This window comes from Drosophila sulfurigaster, chromosome 2R (assembly GCF_023558435.1).
Source record: "Drosophila sulfurigaster albostrigata strain 15112-1811.04 chromosome 2R, ASM2355843v2, whole genome shotgun sequence".
In the NCBI taxonomy this organism is placed as follows: Eukaryota; Metazoa; Arthropoda; class Insecta; order Diptera; family Drosophilidae; genus Drosophila; species Drosophila sulfurigaster.
Window position 1 is genome coordinate 35,293,421 of NC_084882.1, and position 18,600 is coordinate 35,312,020.

Here is an 18,600-nt window from a genome sequence, read left to right on the forward strand (position 1 = left end):
ACAAACACAATTAATTGGAAGCAGAAGTCGGAGCCGTAGCCGTAGCGACCGCAAACTTGTTTACTAGACCCCGTAGTATTGAGATTATTCCCATCCTGTCGTTGAGTCGAGAACTCTTACGGCACGCGCCGCTCGATGACGTCGATGACCCCAAGATTATAGGGGATCAACTCACACACACACACACACACACACACAGGCATGCAGACAGACACGCTTGCGGACATAAGAATGTCTTGTTATCAGCAAGCGTGGCCGGATCATGGGAAAAACAGTTGCCAATCATGTTCAAGCCTTTATCAAGTTGATTACCTCTGGCATAACCTCAAAATTTGTGTCGCTTAGATACCAAACATGGCAGCATTAATAAATTCGCACATTATAAGTGTGTTTGCTGTTGTATGTACACACATATACACGAAAAATACCCCATTTTATTTAATCTACTTAACGAGAAGCAAAGAAAACAATTTATTTTGTTCACTTATCAGTGGACACCAACACACGCCTACACGCATATGCATATATACTTTTATGGGTTCGTGTGTGTGTAATTGAATCCGGGATCGCTATTCTATTTAACGATTAATTGAATTAATCAAGCGACGACAGCAGCAGCAACTACCACTAAGGCAGCAAAGCAAGCTGCTTGTGAGCTTTGGTTGGGTCTAGACTTATCATCATGTGATGCGAACTTGATTGAGCCTTTGCCTTGACACACACACTTCACGCTGTTGTTCAGTGATAATGCCCCAGCCCCAGCAGCATCCACTTGGTAACAATTCCAAGTTTAATACAACTACGTCATTTCCCTATTACATTCATTTCAAATGTGATGCTATCGCGCGCCATTTCACTAGAAAGTAATTTCGAGGTCTGGCAACGCTGCAACCTAGCAAAAACAGCTGATCGCCGGCAAAGCCATTCGTCGTTTGTAAACGAATGTTTGCATAACTCTTAGTTTACATTTTAAAATAGTGCACTCGTAAACAGTAACAGTAAACATGTTGCGCAAATATTCCCCATTCGCATTGAGAGCAGTCGGCTCCATATTGCGGCAACCAGCATCGGGAGCAACACTTAATATGCAGCCACATCATCAGTTTTCTCAACGCTTTTATAGCAGCAGTAGCACAATTCCCATTGTGGACTATGCTGCTGTAAAGAAACTGCCAAGCGAACCACAGAAGCTGCTCATCGATGTCCGAGAACCGGATGAACTCAAGGAAACCGGTCAGATCCCCTCCAGCATCAACATCCCCTTGGGCATCGTCAGCCAAGAGTTGGCCATCAATGATCAGCTCTTCAAATCCAAATATGGTAGGGATAAACCTAAATCCGATACAGAAATTGTATTTCATTGCAAGATTGGCAGACGCAGCTTAAAAGCCGCAGAAGCTGCCGCCGCTTTGGGCTTCAAGAACGTTAAAAACTACGAAGGATCTTGGCTCGATTGGGCAGAGCGCGAAGGATTGCCCAAGTAGATATAAAACATTTGAATTTACTTGTAACAATAATATTTTTATTGAATATAATTCAATTTAAATAAACCCTACTTTATACATAAATAATTTACTAATTTTTGGTTGAGATCTAATTTAAATTGATTATCACTAGATGCTAATACTGTATTTAGTCCACCTCCTCAACAGTGGGACCTTTGTATCCGCCACTGCCGAAGCCTCCAGCCTGTTGACCACAGCTGGACGCTTGAGGATTAGTTCCAGCTGCAGCTCCCTGCTGGTGCATCTTGGTCATGATGGGAGTGCAGAACTTGGTGAGCTCCTGCAGTTTGTACTCGAACTCCTCCTTGTCGGCTGTGGTGTTGCCATCGAGCCACTTGATGGTCTCGCTGCACTTCTCGAGCACACTGCTCTTGTCTTCCGCAGATATTCTGTCTGTCTGTCCAGTTGCCTGTTCGGCAGCCTCCTTCACACCAAAGACATAGCTTTCCAGCTGGTTGCGGGCGGCGATTCTCTGGCGGTGCTTCTCGTCCTCCTCGGCGTACTTCTCGGCTTCGCTCAGCATGCGATCAATGTCGGCTTGCGATAGGCGACCCTTGTCGTTCTTAATGGTTATATTCTTCACATTGCCTGTGCCCATCTCCTTGGCACTCACATTGAGAATGCCGTTGGCATCCAAGTCGAAGGTGACTTCCACTTTTGGAACACCGCGAGGCGCTGGTGGAATGCCCGTAAGGTCGAAGTTGCCCAGCACGTTGTTATCCTTGGTCAGGGCACGCTCTCCCTCAAACACCTGGATGCTCACAGCGGGCTGGTTGTCCGCGTATGTGGTGAAGGTCTTCGACTGCTTGCAAGGTATCCGGCTGTTGCGCTCAATGAGTTTTGTCATCACACCACCAGCTGTCTCTATGCCCAGGGACAGTGGCGCCACGTCCACAAGCAGAACGTCTTTAATCTGGCTGCTCTCGTCTCCAGATAGAATTGCAGCCTGAATGGCGGCACCATAGGCCACCGCTTCGTCTGGGTTGATGGACAGGTTAAGGCTCTTGCCGCAGAAGAAGTTCTGCAGCAGGCTCTGCACTTTGGGAATACGAGTTGAGCCGCCAACCAAAACGATGTCGTGAATCTGGTTCTTGTCCATCTTTGCATCATTCAGGGCCTTCTCCACCGGCTGCAGTGTGTTGCGGAACAGGTCGCCGCAGAGCTCCTCGAACCGTGCCCGACTAATCTTTGTGTAGAAGTCATGACCCTCAAAGAGAGCATCAATCTCAATGGATGCCTCACTGCTTGAAGACAACGTGCGCTTCGCTCGCTCCGCTGCTGTCCGCAAGCGACGCAGGGCTCGTGGATTTGAGCGCAAATCCTTCTTGAATTTCCGCTTAAACTCCTCCGCCAAATGGTTAACGAGTCTGTTGTCGAAGTCCTCGCCTCCCAGATGTGTATCTCCAGCCGTTGCCCGCACCTCGAACAGCGAGCCTTCGTCAATGGTCAGGATTGACACATCGAAAGTGCCGCCGCCCAAATCGAATATCAGCACATTGCGTTCACCCTTCAGATTCTTGTCCAGCCCATAGGCCAGAGCTGCCGCTGTCGGTTCATTTATAATGCGCAGCACATTCAACCCAGCAATGGCACCAGCATCTTTCGTAGCCTGCCGCTGCGAATCGTTGAAATACGCTGGCACTGTGATCACCGCGTCTTTGATCGAGCTGCCCAGATACGCCTCAGCTGTCTCCTTCATCTTGGTGAGCACCATTGAGCTGATCTCCTCAGGGGCAAATCGCTTCTGCTCCCCCTTGAACTCAACGCTCATCTTTGGCTTGCCACAGTCGTTGACCACTTGGAATGGCCAGTGCTTCATATCCTCCTGAATCTTCGAGTCATCGAACTTGCGTCCAATCAAACGTTTCGCATCGAACAGACTGTTCTTTGGATTCATGGCCACTTGGTTCTTGGCCGCGTCTCCGATCAACCTCTCCGAGTCTGTGAATGCCACATAGCTGGGCGTCGTTCTGTTACCCTGGTCGTTGGCTATGATCTCCACCTTGCCGTGCTGGAACACACCGACGCACGAGTACGTGGTGCCCAAGTCAATACCAATAGCAGGCATTTTGTATCTGTGAGTTACTTCTTCTGCTTTGACTAACTGATTGTATCTTCAATTTGAGTGTTTGAACACTTTTACTTTACTTTACTTTTACTTTAATTTAACTTCTTTTTAAATTGTTCTCAGTTTGTACTTTCTTTTATGCAGAATATTCTTTTAAATAAATTCTTTTTTATTCTTTGTTTGTTAGCTTGTTCAGCTTCTCTCTTTGCTTCGCTCTGTTTCAGTGTTTTCACTTCAACTGTTTGTTTTGAATTGTGACGAGGTGGAAATTTGCGCCGCTATTTATACCAAAACCCAGGGTGGTGGAATTTTCTGGTTTCCCCTCTCGCGAAGAGTGTGGAATGTTCTCGCATTCGAGTGGGCGCGAGAGCGAGATATACAATGACTGCGAGTATAAATATAAGTTCAGTTTACTCTGAACTGTTGACAAGCTTTTAATTTGTTAACATTTTGACGTAGCAAATGATTATTAATATATTGTTTGTTACTGTTCAAGTAGATGAACATCAAAGCTGTAAATGTTCAGAATAACGCGTCCTGTGGGAAAATCGGCTATGTGCGTTATCTGATATTTTTATCAATCTAAATGTCTATGTATTGTTATATTTACTACATATTACCTACCTACTTATATCTCTACTCTAATCACAGCATATTTCTTATGGACTCTATATTTTATATGTTAGATTGGTTAGAAAGATAGGATTTTGGATATATTATTTAGATAAAGATTGTTAAATACGTCAATAGCATTTGTATTTTTAAATGCTTCTGAATATGTTTAAGTGTTCGGGATGATTAAAACTATTAATAGCAACATTATGACTGCACAATATATTTATACTCAATACTAACCTACGACAACCTCTCAGTTATTGTAAACAAAAATAAACAATAACTTCCCCTCACACACATTTGTCTGCTCCGTCAACGTTTCGCACTCTCGAACAATCTCGAACACTTTGCGCTCTTCCATTGCGGACTCTCGAAAGTTCCACCACTCTGCTTAGTTCGCTCTCACTCTCTCTCTCGGGTGGAACATTCGACGCTCTGCTAGAGAGGGGCAACCAGAAAATTCCACCACCCTGGGTTTTGGTATAAATAGCGGCACAAATTTCCACCTCGTCACAATTTAAAGCAAACAGTTGAAGTGAAAACACTGAAACAGAGCGAAGCAAGGAGAGAAGCTGAACAAGCTAACAAACAAACTATAAAAAGAATTATTTAAAAGAATATTGTGCATTAAAGAAAGTACAAACTGAGAACAATTTAAAAAGAAGTTGAATTAAAGTAAAGTAAAAGTGTTCAAACACTCAAATTGAAGATACAATCAGTTAGTCAAAGCAGAAGAAGTAACTCACAGATACAAAATGCCTGCTATTGGTATTGACTTGGGCACCACGTACTCGTGCGTCGGTGTGTTCCAGCACGGCAAGGTGGAGATCATAGCCAACGACCAGGGTAACAGAACGACGCCCAGCTATGTGGCATTCACAGACTCGGAGAGGTTGATCGGAGACGCGGCCAAGAACCAAGTGGCCATGAATCCAAAGAACAGTCTGTTCGATGCGAAACGTTTGATTGGACGCAAGTTCGATGACTCGAAGATTCAGGAGGATATGAAGCACTGGCCATTCCAAGTGGTCAACGACTGTGGCAAGCCAAAGATGAGCGTTGAGTTCAAGGGGGAGCAGAAGCGATTTGCCCCTGAGGAGATCAGCTCAATGGTGCTCACCAAGATGAAGGAGACAGCTGAGGCGTATCTGGGCAGCTCGATCAAAGACGCGGTGATCACAGTGCCAGCGTATTTCAACGATTCGCAGCGGCAGGCTACGAAAGATGCTGGTGCCATTGCTGGGTTGAATGTGCTGCGCATTATAAATGAACCGACAGCGGCAGCTCTGGCCTATGGGCTGGACAAGAATCTGAAGGGTGAACGCAATGTGCTGATATTCGATTTGGGCGGCGGCACTTTCGATGTGTCAATCCTGACCATTGACGAAGGCTCGCTGTTCGAGGTGCGGGCAACGGCTGGAGATACACATCTGGGAGGCGAGGACTTCGACAACAGACTCGTTAACCATTTGGCGGAGGAGTTTAAGCGGAAATTCAAGAAGGATTTGCGCTCAAATCCACGAGCCCTGCGTCGCTTGCGGACGGCAGCGGAGCGAGCGAAGCGCACGTTGTCTTCAAGCAGTGAGGCATCCATTGAGATTGATGCTCTCTTTGAGGGTCATGACTTCTACACAAAGATTAGTCGGGCACGGTTCGAGGAGCTCTGCGGCGACCTGTTCCGCAACACACTGCAGCCGGTGGAGAAGGCCCTGAATGATGCAAAGATGGACAAGAACCAGATTCACGACATCGTTTTGGTTGGCGGCTCAACTCGTATTCCCAAAGTGCAGAGCCTGCTGCAGAACTTCTTCTGCGGCAAGAGCCTTAACCCGTCCATCAACCCAGACGAAGCGGTGGCCTATGGTGCCGCCATTCAGGCTGCAATTCTATCTGGAGACGAGAGCAGCCAGATTAAAGACGTTCTGCTTGTGGACGTGGCGCCACTGTCCCTGGGCATAGAGACAGCTGGTGGTGTGATGACAAAACTCATTGAGCGCAACAGCCGGATACCTTGCAAGCAGTCGAAGACCTTCACCACATACGCGGACAACCAGCCCGCTGTGAGCATCCAGGTGTTTGAGGGAGAGCGTGCCCTGACCAAGGATAACAACGTGCTGGGCAACTTCGACCTTACGGGCATTCCACCAGCGCCTCGCGGTGTTCCAAAAGTGGAAGTCACCTTCGACTTGGATGCCAACGGCATTCTCAATGTGAGTGCCAAGGAGATGGGCACAGGCAATGTGAAGAATATAACCATTAAGAACGACAAGGGTCGCCTATCGCAAGCCGACATTGATCGCATGCTGAGCGAAGCCGAGAAGTACGCCGAGGAGGACGAGAAGCACCGCCAGAGAATCGCCGCCCGCAACCAGCTGGAAAGCTATGTCTTTGGTGTGAAGGAGGCTGCCGAACAGGCAACTGGACAGACAGACAGAATATCTGCGGAAGACAAGAGCAGTGTGCTCGAGAAGTGCAGCGAGACCATCAAGTGGCTCGATGGCAACACCACAGCCGACAAGGAGGAGTTCGAGTACAAACTGCAGGAGCTCACCAAGTTCTGCACTCCCATCATGACCAAGATGCACCAGCAGGGGAGCTGCTGGAGCTGGAGCTAATCCTCAGGCGTCCAGCTGTGGTCAACAGGCTGGAGGCTTCGGCAGTGGCGGATACAAAGGTCCCACTGTTGAGGAGGTGGATTAAAATATTGTAGAAAATAGCCAAAGAAGACTGATAAAATAATATATATTAATAGACAAATTCTAGCCATATGTAGAATACTATATATTGAAATAGATATATTAAAATATCGTTAATAAATTATTGTTTTAAATTGAATAATGTAATCGTATTTATTACAACTTATATTTGAACACATTAAGTATTTTAGAAACATAAATTCTAGGCACGAATAAAAGACATTTATTTTTAAAGTAAAACAACTAATTGTTATTATTTAATTCCTTGGTTTTTTGGTACCAATCTATCCAGGAACCTTCGTATACCCAGACATTGGTATAACCCAGATCAATTGCTTGTTCTGCAGATTTTCTAGCTCTTTCCCCGGATCGACAGGAGAAAATTAGTTGGGTGGATGTGGATGGCTTCACACGACCAAATAAAGCATAGAACTCAAGTTGACTCGTTGAGTCTCCCAGAATCTTGGTCAAGAGGTTCATATCAATATTAATGCTTCCTGGTATCTCTCCAGTTTCTTCAACTTCCTTCACAGTCCTGACATCGATAACTAACTTGTCCGGAGTTTCGAGGATTCTTTTTACAGCGTTGAAATCGACCTTTCCTATGCTTTTGTTATTTGTGGAGTACGCGAAATTTGGCCAACTTTTATTGGTTCGGCCCAAAATATTCCGAACTTTCGGTCGAATACTACAGAATATTGTTTTAAACATTTCAGAATTCGAATTATTTAAAACAATATTCCACCATTCGAATGGTGAATTAAAATCGAATCGTAAAAGTATTTTCATAAGCATAAGTCTACTCAGTTTTTATTAACTGTGTGTTTTACATTAAAAGTTTAAATTGGGTAGAGGAACTCTCTCCTTTGGAGGCAAGCCTTAAATAAAATCGTATTTTTATACCCGCTACCCATAGGGTAGAAGGGTATTATAATTTGTGCCGACAGGAAATTTATGTAACAGGTGGAAGGAGGCATCGTCGACCCCATAAAGTATATTCTTAATTCTTGATAAGCGTCAACAGCCGAGACGATCCATCATTATCCGTCTGTCCGTCTGTCCGTATAAACACCTAGATCGCAGAGACTATAAAAGATAGAGCTATATTTTTTTTCGACAGCAAAATCGAATAAGAAGCGTAATTTTAAAGCTATAGTCGCCAATATACTATATATACAATAATAACTATAGTATTTGTGATTCCTGAAAAACGTGAAGGCAAAAACGCCTACTTACTAGCGGTCTTAGTTGCTTTGGCAGACAATCTGGTATATTGTGCCGTCTATGGTATATTTTGATATTCGATATACCAAATATGTCATATGGTATACTTTTAGTATTTCTGTAGAATATTATTTTGGGGTATATGGTATACTGCAATATTTGCTTTTATTCAAAATGTGTATCGGGTATCTCACAGTCGAGGACTCTCGACTGTAGCTGTTTTACTTGTTTTCTAGTGAAAGTTTAAATTGGTTGGAGAAGCTGTCTTCTTTGCAGGCAATCTATGAATAAAATCGTATTTTCAAGAATAATTATAAATAATTGATTCCTCAATAAATTTTTTGATTATTTTCACACTGAACTCAAAAAGAAAACCAAGAAAATATCCTGATCCCTTCCATTTTAAAACTTCTATCGTTGATTACTAAAAATGTTTGGGTCTTTCAAGGTTTTTTGATGATTGGTCGAAAATTAGTGGCAACGTAGTACGGTGTGGAAAATATTTCAAAATTAAATACATTAGTCAGATGAACCATCTTCATAAAAGTGATGCACATTTCTTTGTCGATTATAACAAAAGTTAATATCAATAGTCTACGCCTTGGTTTTAGGAAGTAGCATGATTATCTATAGATATTCCTAAAAACCTACGGGTAGCGGATATAATTATGGAATTGTGTTGATTTTGTGTTGAAAAAGGCATCAGCTACCATTTAACAGTTCCACACACATCTCAGCAGAATGGTGTATCCGAAAGGATGTTGCCAACAGCGCTAACATAAAACAGCATTTTTCTAATGTAACTGAAGTTGGTCACACACAATCAAAATGGCCCCCAGCTGAAACGGTTGAGAAAAACTTGCATTTATTTTTGCAAGTTTATTTACATTTTTGTACGTTTTTATTTTAATTTGTCATCATATTAAATTTAATTATTTTGTTTGGGTTGTAACGAATTAACATTAAGTTGTTGTCAGCTTTAGAAACGATCACAACATTAAAATCACAAAAAAAGGAGTAAGAAGAACTTGAATAAACGAAGAATTGCTGCGGCGCTTAAAATTCGTGATCCAGCTCAGGCATGCTCTTATAATACAAGTACAAAGTCTTGCGGGTCTTATACAGTATCTTATTGGAATTTAGCGATGTGTCGGCAACGTAGCCCCTTATCTTATTGACTATCTCCTCAAGTCTATTATTCCGTTCATTCAGCTCAAAAATGGCGTCATCGTGGGCATTATTATCAGCAGCAGAGGAGAGCAGCGTTTTTACAATGGAGTCCAGGTGTTCTCTGCTGATCCTGGGATCGATCGCAGCGACTTCTGTCGTTGGTGACACTTTATCTGAAATCTTCTGCTTTCGAGCAGCTTTTTCTGAAGGCTCCTGCTTTAAAACGCTATTATTTGAAGCTTCTTCCTGATTTAAAGCATCATTGCTTGTGGACTCCTGCTTTGAAGCATCATTGTTTAAGCACGCTTGCTTTGGAGCATCTTTGTTGGAAGACTCCTCGTGCTTTGAAGCATCAATCTTTGAAGACTCCTGGTGCTTTGGAGCATCATTGTTTGGAGACTTTCGCTTTGGATCCTCATTGCTTGAGGACTCCTGCTTTGAAGCATCATTGTTTAAGGAGGCTTGCTTTGAAGCATCATTGCTTAAAGATTCCTGCTTAGAATTATTACTGTTTGGAGACTCCCGCTTTGGACCATTATCATTTGAAACCTCTTCATACTTTGGAGCATTATTATTTAAACACTTCTGCTTAGAAGCATCATTGTTTGAGCATACTTCCAGCTTTAAAGCACTATTGCTTACAGATTCCTGCTTAGAATGATTTTTATTTGAGAACTCTTCCTGCTTTGGAGCATCATTATTTGCAGACTCTTTCTGTGAAATGGATTTCTCTGTCAGCAATTTATTGAAAAGGATCAATTCGGGATCTTTTGATGCCTCATTCAATAATGTGTCGAATTCCGGAGGCCCAGGATTGACATCCAACTTCGGCATGGACGAGGCGAGTATCGAGGAGCTCTGCAGCATGCCGTCCAACATCTGATAGATGTTTCCCATGGAGTCAGTCTTGACTTTTTGCCATTTGGTCAAATGGGGCTTTGGAATCCTCGAGACGAAATCCATCATGCAAGGCTCAGCAGCCAATGAAGATGCTGCTGGTATATGAAGGGGAATTTAGGGTTAAGGAATTGAATGCAATTTTATTAATATTGAATCTTTACTTACCAGGTGCATTACGTCTGCGCATCTCCGGCCTATTGACCAGACTCTGTGAACGCGGCGCCACACGTACTTTGTTTGATCCCTGCTGATCTGCTGGCTTGGAAGGGATCACGATGCTGTTGCTGCGTTTCACTTGCGCTTTCGATAAAAGAGACGTCTTTCTACCGATTCGTTCTTCCGCGTTCTTCTTGTTGAGCATGTAAAATTTATGAAACCAGAGCATAAACTTGTTGTTGGTCAACCTTTTAATGCACTCCTGCTGCGCTGCATCCCGAAAGGTGCGTAGCTTGGCAAGTGCAAGATGCAATAGGCAAAAAATTTCTATCGATCTCAACGGGCAGAGTGCAATTGAAGATCACCTTCTTCAGATCCATCACTTGGGGAAAGAGTTTGTGCACCAATTGACAGTAGATGGTGCCGGTCTTCATCTCGCTGAGATCCTCGAGCTGAATACCGAGTTCATCATAGACCCAATTTAACAGAAAACGAGGCGACTTCTTATCGCTGTCCAAAAGAGGCACATACTGAGCACTGACAGAAGTGGATCTACTCATATTGATAGTTATCTTCTGTTACTTTAATGTAAAACCTCTGAACTTGAAGAAGAGACGTGTAGGAATTCTTTAATTATTTTTTCATTTCCGACAAAATTTAGAAGAATTTACTCATACGATTACTCCAATGTATACTATAGGAATTATTATTATTATTTTCTATTGTTATCTATCTTCTCTTCCTTTTAGAAGAATTAAAGTAGTTACTTGTAAGATAAATCCAATTTATGGTATACAAGCAAAATTAATCAAATTCGATTCCTGGTCTAAATGCAAATCTACGCTATTCATGTTCAATGAATAACAAAACTATGGTAGTAAATTAGTTAATTCTTAAGATTCGCGGTATATCAACAAGGAATTGTTAACCGCGTTTTAGAGTACCCTCAATTTATAGAAGTGTAGAAATTCTATTTTTACTATCTTCATTTTCATTTAAATTAAGAAGAAATAAAAGCACGCTTGCCTTTTATATCATGACTCCAATGTATACTAATACTCCAATGATTCCTGATCTGTTTACTACATTTGTAAATCTGCGCTGTTCATTTTTAATGAACAACAAAACTATGAGAATGAAAAGTATTTAAATGTATTAAAGAACTTTAAATATGCAAGCAAGTTTGTAGCTTAGATAATACTTAAGATTAAAGAGGAACGCTTTATAGACACCACTATTAAAGTTGTTTGTACTCACCACTCGCTGTTTAATGTAACCAAACTTGTAAATTTATTAAAATTTTTAAAACGTTACAATATATAAAGATTTTTTTTAAGAAAATTTTCTAGTAGAGATGTAAAATTCTCCAAAATTCGAATTGTAATGATTGCTTACACTGACTGAGCGACAAAGCATATCAACAATTCTCACCGCTTGCTGTGATCTTAGGAAAGTAACTTCAAATTGCTTTTGAACATCTAAAATCAAGACTTAGGAACACACAAAAACTCTTCTTGAGGAAATTTCCTTTCAAATTGTTTAGCATTTAATATTAATTCATAGAACAGAACAACTCTTAACGGAATTTCATTTCAAATGTTTAGCATCTAAGATTAAAAATTAAGAACATAAAAACTGTTCTTTGGGAAATTTCTTTTCGAATTGTTTAGCACCTAAAAATAAAACGCTGCGCGCTTCGTTAGAACTTCGAATTTTCGAATGAGGCGAAGAGGCTCGGTGTTCGAAATTCGAATCGCAGCGCACGGCCCGACTGGGGCTGCAATAATACTGTTTTTAATGATACAAAAATTTGTATGGGCTGGAGCATCTATGTATTGTATGGTTAGTGGTAATATCTTAACAAACATAAGTGCCACCTTCAGAGTTCATCAAACAATTTTTTTTATTACTTGCTGTTGCACTGAGGAAAGACTTCCCCTACTTCAGAGTAGAGCCTCTAGTAACCCTCCAAATAAAAAATCATTAAGATATAGATTAAACAATAACATTTTTATTGAATGTAATTCAATTTAAATAAACCTAACTTTATACATAAATATTTTACTAATTTTTGGTTGAGATCTAATTTAAATTGATTATCACTAGAAGCTAATACTGTTCTTAATCCACCTCCTCAACAGTGGGACCTTTGTATCCGCCACTGCCGAAGCCTCCAGCCTGTTGACCACAGCTGGACGCTTGAGGATTAGCAGCCAGCTCCTCCTGCTGGTGCATCTTGGTCATGATGGGAGTGCAGAACTTGGTGAGATCCTGCAGTTTGTACTCGAACTCCTCCTTGTCGGCTGTGGTGTTGCCATCGAGCCACTTGATGGTCTCGCTGCACTTCTCGAGCACACTGCTCTTGTCTTCCGCAGATATTCTGTCTGTCTGTCCAGTTGCCTGTTCGGCAGCCTCCTTCACACCAAAGACATAGCTTTCCAGCTGGTTGCGGGCGGCGATTCTCTGGCGGTGCTTCTCGTCCTCCTCGGCGTACTTCTCGGCTTCGCTCAGCATGCGATCAATGTCGGCTTGCGATAGGCGACCCTTGTCGTTCTTAATGGTTATATTCTTCACATTGCCTGTGCCCATCTCCTTGGCACTCACATTGAGAATGCCGTTGGCATCCAAGTCGAAGGTGACTTCCACTTTTGGAACACCGCGAGGCGCTGGTGGAATGCCCGTAAGGTCGAAGTTGCCCAGCACGTTGTTATCCTTGGTCAGGGCACGCTCTCCCTCAAACACCTGGATGCTCACAGCGGGCTGGTTGTCCGCGTATGTGGTGAAGGTCTTCGACTGCTTGCAAGGTATCCGGCTGTTGCGCTCAATGAGTTTTGTCATCACACCACCAGCTGTCTCTATGCCCAGGGACAGTGGCGCCACGTCCACAAGCAGAACGTCTTTAATCTGGCTGCTCTCGTCTCCAGATAGAATTGCAGCCTGAATGGCGGCACCATAGGCCACCGCTTCGTCTGGGTTGATGGACAGGTTAAGGCTCTTGCCGCAGAAGAAGTTCTGCAGCAGGCTCTGCACTTTGGGAATACGAGTTGAGCCGCCAACCAAAACGATGTCGTGAATCTGGTTCTTGTCCATCTTTGCATCATTCAGGGCCTTCTCCACCGGCTGCAGTGTGTTGCGGAACAGGTCGCCGCAGAGCTCCTCGAACCGTGCCCGACTAATCTTTGTGTAGAAGTCATGACCCTCAAAGAGCATCAATCTCAATGGATGCCTCACTGCTTGAAGACAACGTGCGCTTCGCTCGCTCCGCTGACGTCCGCAAGCGACGCAGGGCTCGTGGATTTGAGCGCAAATCCTTCTTGAATTTCCGCTTAAACTCCTCCGCCAAATGGTTAACGAGTCTGTTGTCGAAGTCCTCGCCTCCCAGATGTGTATCTCCAGCCGTTGCCCGCACCTCGAACAGCGAGCCTTCGTCAATGGTCAGGATTGACACATCGAAAGTGCCGCCGCCCAAATCGAATATCAGCACATTGCGTTCACCCTTCAGATTCTTGTCCAGCCCATAGGCCAGAGCTGCCGCTGTCGGTTCATTTATAATGCGCAGCACATTCAACCCAGCAATGGCACCAGCATCTTTCGTAGCCTGCCGCTGCGAATCGTTGAAATACGCTGGCACTGTGATCACCGCGTCTTTGATCGAGCTGCCCAGATACGCCTCAGCTGTCTCCTTCATCTTGGTGAGCACCATTGAGCTGATCTCCTCAGGGGCAAATCGCTTCTGCTCCCCCTTGAACTCAACGCTCATCTTTGGCTTGCCACAGTCGTTGACCACTTGGAATGGCCAGTGCTTCATATCCTCCTGAATCTTCGAGTCATCGAACTTGCGTCCAATCAAACGTTTCGCATCGAACAGACTGTTCTTTGGATTCATGGCCACTTGGTTCTTGGCCGCGTCTCCGATCAACCTCTCCGAGTCTGTGAATGCCACATAGCTGGGCGTCGTTCTGTTACCCTGGTCGTTGGCTATGATCTCCACCTTGCCGTGCTGGAACACACCGACGCACGAGTACGTGGTGCCCAAGTCAATACCAATAGCAGGCATTTTGTATCTGTGAGTTACTTCTTCTGCTTTGACTAACTGATTGTATCTTCAATTTGAGTGTTTGAACACTTTTACTTTAATTCAACTTCTTTTTAAATTGTTCTCAGTTTGTACTTTCTTTAATGCACAATATTCTTTTAAATAATTCTTTTATATTTGTTTGTTTGTTAGCTTGTTCAGCTTCTCTCTTTGCTTCGCTCTGTTTCAGTGTTTTCACTTCAACTGTTTGTTTTGAATTGTGACGAGGTGGAAATTTGCGCCGCTATTTATACCAAAACCCAGGGTGGTGGAATTTTCTGGTTGCCCCTCTCTAGAAGAGCGTCGAATGTTCCATCCGATATAGAGAGAGAGCGAGAGCGAACTAAGCAGAGTGGTGGAAGTTTCGAGAGTCCGCAATGGAAGAGCGCAAAGTGTTCAAGATTGTTCGAGAGTGCGAAACGTTGACGGAGCAGTCAAATGTGTGTGAGGGGAAGTTATTGTTTATTTTTGTTTACAATAACTAAGAGGTTGTCGTAGGTTAGTATTGAGTATAAATATATTTTGCAGTCATAATGTTGCTATTAATAGTTTCAATCATCCCGAACACTTAAACATATTCAGAAGCATTTAAAAATACAAATGCTATTGACGTATTTAACAATCTTTATCTAATTAATTTATCCAAAATCCTATTTTTCTAACCAATCTAACATATAAAATATAGAGTCCATAAGAAATATGCTGTGATAAAGATTAGACTATAGATATAAGTAGGTAGGTAATATGTAGTAAATATAACAATACATAGACATTTACATAGATTGATAAAAATATCAGACAACGCACTTAGCCTATTTTCCGGCAGGCCGCGCTATTCTGAACATTTACATCTTTGATGAACTACTCGAACAGTAACAAAACAATATATTAACAATCATTTGCTACGTCAAAAGTTAGCAAACTAACAATTGTCAACAGTTCAGAGTAAACTGAACTTATATTTATACTCGCAGTCATTGTATATCTCGCTCTCGCGCCCACTCGAATGCGAGAACATTCCACACTCTTCGCGAGAGGGGAAACCAGAAAATTCCACCACCCTGGGTTTTGGTATAAATAGCGGCGCAAATTTCCACCTCGTCACAATTCAAAACAAACAGTTGAAGTGAAAACACTGAAACAGAGCGAAGCAAAGAGAGAAGCTGAACAAGCTAACAAACAAACAAATATAAAAGAATTATTTAAAAGAATATTGTGCATTAAAGAAAGTACAAACTGAGAACAATTTAAAAAGAAGTTGAATTAAAGTAAAAGTAAAGTAAACTTAAAGTGTTCAAACACACAAATTGAAGATACAATCAGTTAGTCAAAGCAGAAGAAGTAACTCACAGATACAAAATGCCTGCTATTGGTATTGACTTGGGCACCACGTACTCGTGCGTCGGTGTGTTCCAGCACGGCAAGGTGGAGATCATAGCCAACGACCAGGGTAACAGAACGACGCCCAGCTATGTGGCATTCACAGACTCGGAGAGGTTGATCGGAGACGCGGCCAAGAACCAAGTGGCCATGAATCCAAAGAACAGTCTGTTCGATGCGAAACGTTTGATTGGACGCAAGTTCGATGACTCGAAGATTCAGGAGGATATGAAGCACTGGCCATTCCAAGTGGTCAACGACTGTGGCAAGCCAAAGATGAGCGTTGAGTTCAAGGGGGAGCAGAAGCGATTTGCCCCTGAGGAGATCAGCTCAATGGTGCTCACCAAGATGAAGGAGACAGCTGAGGCGTATCTGGGCAGCTCGATCAAAGACGCGGTGATCACAGTGCCAGCGTATTTCAACGATTCGCAGCGGCAGGCTACGAAAGATGCTGGTGCCATTGCTGGGTTGAATGTGCTGCGCATTATAAATGAACCGACAGCGGCAGCTCTGGCCTATGGGCTGGACAAGAATCTGAAGGGTGAACGCAATGTGCTGATATTCGATTTGGGCGGCGGCACTTTCGATGTGTCAATCCTGACCATTGACGAAGGCTCGCTGTTCGAGGTGCGGGCAACGGCTGGAGATACACATCTGGGAGGCGAGGACTTCGACAACAGACTCGTTAACCATTTGGCGGAGGAGTTTAAGCGGAAATTCAAGAAGGATTTGCGCTCAAATCCACGAGCCCTGCGTCGCTTGCGGACGGCAGCGGAGCGAGCGAAGCGCACGTTGTCTTCAAGCAGTGAGGCATCCATTGAGATTGATGCTCTTTGAGGGTCATGACTTCTACACAAAGATTAGTCGGGCACGGTTCGAGGAGCTCTGCGGCGACCTGTTCCGCAACACACTGCAGCCGGTGGAGAAGGCCCTGAATGATGCAAAGATGGACAAGAACCAGATTCACGACATCGTTTTGGTTGGCGGCTCAACTCGTATTCCCAAAGTGCAGAGCCTGCTGCAGAACTTCTTCTGCGGCAAGAGCCTTAACCTGTCCATCAACCCAGACGAAGCGGTGGCCTATGGTGCCGCCATTCAGGCTGCAATTCTATCTGGAGACGAGAGCAGCCAGATTAAAGACGTTCTGCTTGTGGACGTGGCGCCACTGTCCCTGGGCATAGAGACAGCTGGTGGTGTGATGACAAAACTCATTGAGCGCAACAGCCGGATACCTTGCAAGCAGTCGAAGACCTTCACCACATACGCGGACAACCAGCCCGCTGTGAGCATCCAGGTGTTTGAGGGAGAGCGTGCCCTGACCAAGGATAACAACGTGCTGGGCAACTTCGACCTTACGGGCATTCCACCAGCGCCTCGCGGTGTTCCAAAAGTGGAAGTCACCTTCGACTTGATGCCAACGGCATTCTCAATGTGAGTGCCAAGGAGATGGGCACAGGCAATGTGAAGAATATAACCATTAAGAACGACAAGGGTCGCCTATCGCAAGCCGACATTGATCGCATGCTGAGCGAAGCCGAGAAGTACGCCGAGGAGGACGAGAAGCACCGCCAGAGAATCGCCGCCCGCAACCAGCTGGAAAGCTATGTCTTTGGTGTGAAGGAGGCTTCCGAACAGGCAACTGGCGACAGAATATCTGCAGAAGATAAGAGCAGTGTGCTCGAGAAGTGCAGCGAGACCATCAAGTGGCTCGATGGCAACACCACAGCCGACAAGGAGGAGTTCGAGTACAAACTGCAGGAGCTCACCAAGTTCTGCACTCCCATCATGACCAAGATGCACCAGCAGGAGCTGCAGCTGCAGCTGGAGCTAATCCTCAGGCGTCCAGCTGTGGTCAACAGGCTGGAGGCTTCGGCAGTGGCGGATACAAAGGTCCCACTGTTGAGGAGGTGGATTAAAATATTGTAGAAAATAGCCAAAGAAGACTGATAAAATAATATACATATATTAATAGACAAATTCTAGCCATATGTAGAATACTATTAAAATAGATAATATATTTAAATATCGTTAATAAATTATTGTTGCAAATTAAATAATGTTGTATTTATTAATTAAAACTAAACTTTTAAGCTAATGCTTAGAAACATAAATTCTAGTCATGAATAAAAGACGTTTATTTGTAAAGTAAAACAACTAATTGTCATTATTTAATTCCTTCGTTTTTGGTACCAATCTATCCAGGAACCTTCGTATACCCAGACATTGGTATAACCCAGATCAATTGCTTGTTCTGCAGATTTTCTAGCTCTTTCCCCGGATCGACAGGAGAAAACAAGTAAGAAAGTTACAGTCGAGTGTGCTCGACTGTGAGATACCCGCTACCCATTTTAATAAAGGCAAAATATTGCGGTATCATTTCCAAAATATACCGAAAATACTAGAAAAAATACAAAAAATATACCAAATGGTATGTTTTGTATATCGATATAGTACACCATTCAAAATATACCATAAACGGCACAATGTGCCAGATTGTCAGCCAAAGCAACTAAGACCCCTAGACCCCCAAGTAGGCGTTTTTGCCCATACAAAAGTTTTTCTTTAATAACTTCCACAATTTTTATCTGCCAGCATGAAATGTATGTAACAGGTAGAAGAAGGCATCTTCGACCCCATAAAGTATATATATTCTTGATCAGCGTCAACAGCCGAGACGATATAGTCATGTCCGTCTGTCCGTCCGTCCGTATGAAACACTGGATCTCAGAGACTATAGGAGATAGAGCTATCATTTTTTCGACCACATTTGTTATGTTTGCACGCAGATCAAGTTTGTTTCAAATTTTTCCA

At 43.5% G+C, this 18,600-nt stretch overlaps 4 protein-coding genes and 3 pseudogenes across 7 annotated transcripts; 3 read left to right on the top strand and 4 right to left on the bottom strand.

The window, feature by feature from the left end:
• Window positions 1-913: 913 nt before the first annotated feature.
• LOC133839152 (rhodanese domain-containing protein CG4456) lies at window positions 914-1,571 on the top strand. The gene has a single exon (XM_062270508.1). It carries the CDS (start codon window positions 1,005-1,007, stop codon window positions 1,482-1,484), a length of 480 nt encoding a protein of 159 aa, XP_062126492.1. The 5' UTR covers window positions 914-1,004; the 3' UTR covers window positions 1,485-1,571.
• LOC133839141 (heat shock protein 68-like) lies at window positions 1,501-3,808 on the bottom strand. Its single transcript, XM_062270493.1, has one exon. It carries the CDS (start codon window positions 3,571-3,573, stop codon window positions 1,633-1,635), a length of 1,941 nt encoding a protein of 646 aa, XP_062126477.1. The 5' UTR covers window positions 3,574-3,808; the 3' UTR covers window positions 1,501-1,632.
• A 1,069-nt stretch (window positions 3,809-4,877) lies between these two features.
• On the top strand, window positions 4,878-7,388 carry LOC133839140 (heat shock protein 68-like; annotated as a pseudogene).
• Window positions 7,085-7,686, bottom strand: LOC133839151 (rhodanese domain-containing protein CG4456-like). Its single transcript, XM_062270507.1, has one exon. The coding sequence runs from the start codon at window positions 7,677-7,679 to the stop codon at window positions 7,128-7,130; it is 552 nt and encodes a 183-aa protein (XP_062126491.1). The 5' UTR covers window positions 7,680-7,686; the 3' UTR covers window positions 7,085-7,127.
• A 1,304-nt stretch (window positions 7,687-8,990) lies between these two features.
• On the bottom strand, window positions 8,991-11,732 carry LOC133837437 (probable serine/threonine-protein kinase DDB_G0267686). Of its 4 annotated transcripts, XM_062268204.1 has the most exons (4): window positions 11,592-11,731; window positions 10,344-10,936; window positions 9,124-10,273; window positions 8,991-9,080 (listed from the first exon to the last, which is right to left on the bottom strand). In XM_062268204.1, exons 2-3 carry the CDS (start codon window positions 10,561-10,563, stop codon window positions 9,165-9,167), a joined length of 1,329 nt encoding a protein of 442 aa, XP_062124188.1. In that variant the 5' UTR covers window positions 10,564-10,936; window positions 11,592-11,731; the 3' UTR covers window positions 8,991-9,080; window positions 9,124-9,164. The 4 variants fall into 4 exon arrangements, with proteins under 4 accessions (XP_062124188.1, XP_062124189.1, XP_062124186.1 ...); XM_062268205.1 differs by having other exon boundaries at window positions 8,991-10,270; window positions 11,592-11,732; XM_062268202.1 differs by having other exon boundaries at window positions 8,991-10,273.
• A 593-nt stretch (window positions 11,733-12,325) lies between these two features.
• On the bottom strand, window positions 12,326-14,624 carry LOC133836315 (heat shock protein 68-like; annotated as a pseudogene).
• Window positions 14,625-15,510: 886 nt separating this feature from the next.
• On the top strand, window positions 15,511-17,846 carry LOC133836314 (heat shock protein 68-like; annotated as a pseudogene).
• Window positions 17,847-18,600: the final 754 nt, after the last annotated feature.

Bases quoted from the DNA above. Each gene is read 5' to 3' on its own strand.
- LOC133839152 (XM_062270508.1), top strand. From the start codon at position 1,005: ATGTTGCGCAAATATTCCCCATTCGCATTGAGAGCAGTCGGCTCCATA.
- LOC133839141 (XM_062270493.1), bottom strand. From the start codon at position 3,573: ATGCCTGCTATTGGTATTGACTTGGGCACCACGTACTCGTGCGTCGGT.
- LOC133839151 (XM_062270507.1), bottom strand. From the start codon at position 7,679: ATGCTTATGAAAATACTTTTACGATTCGATTTTAATTCACCATTCGAA.
- LOC133837437 (XM_062268204.1), bottom strand. From the start codon at position 10,563: ATGCTCTGGTTTCATAAATTTTACATGCTCAACAAGAAGAACGCGGAA. The intron at 10,274-10,343 runs GTAAGTAAAGAT...TTCATATACCAG, and splicing joins GCGCAGACGTAATGCACCTG to CAGCATCTTCATTGGCTGCT.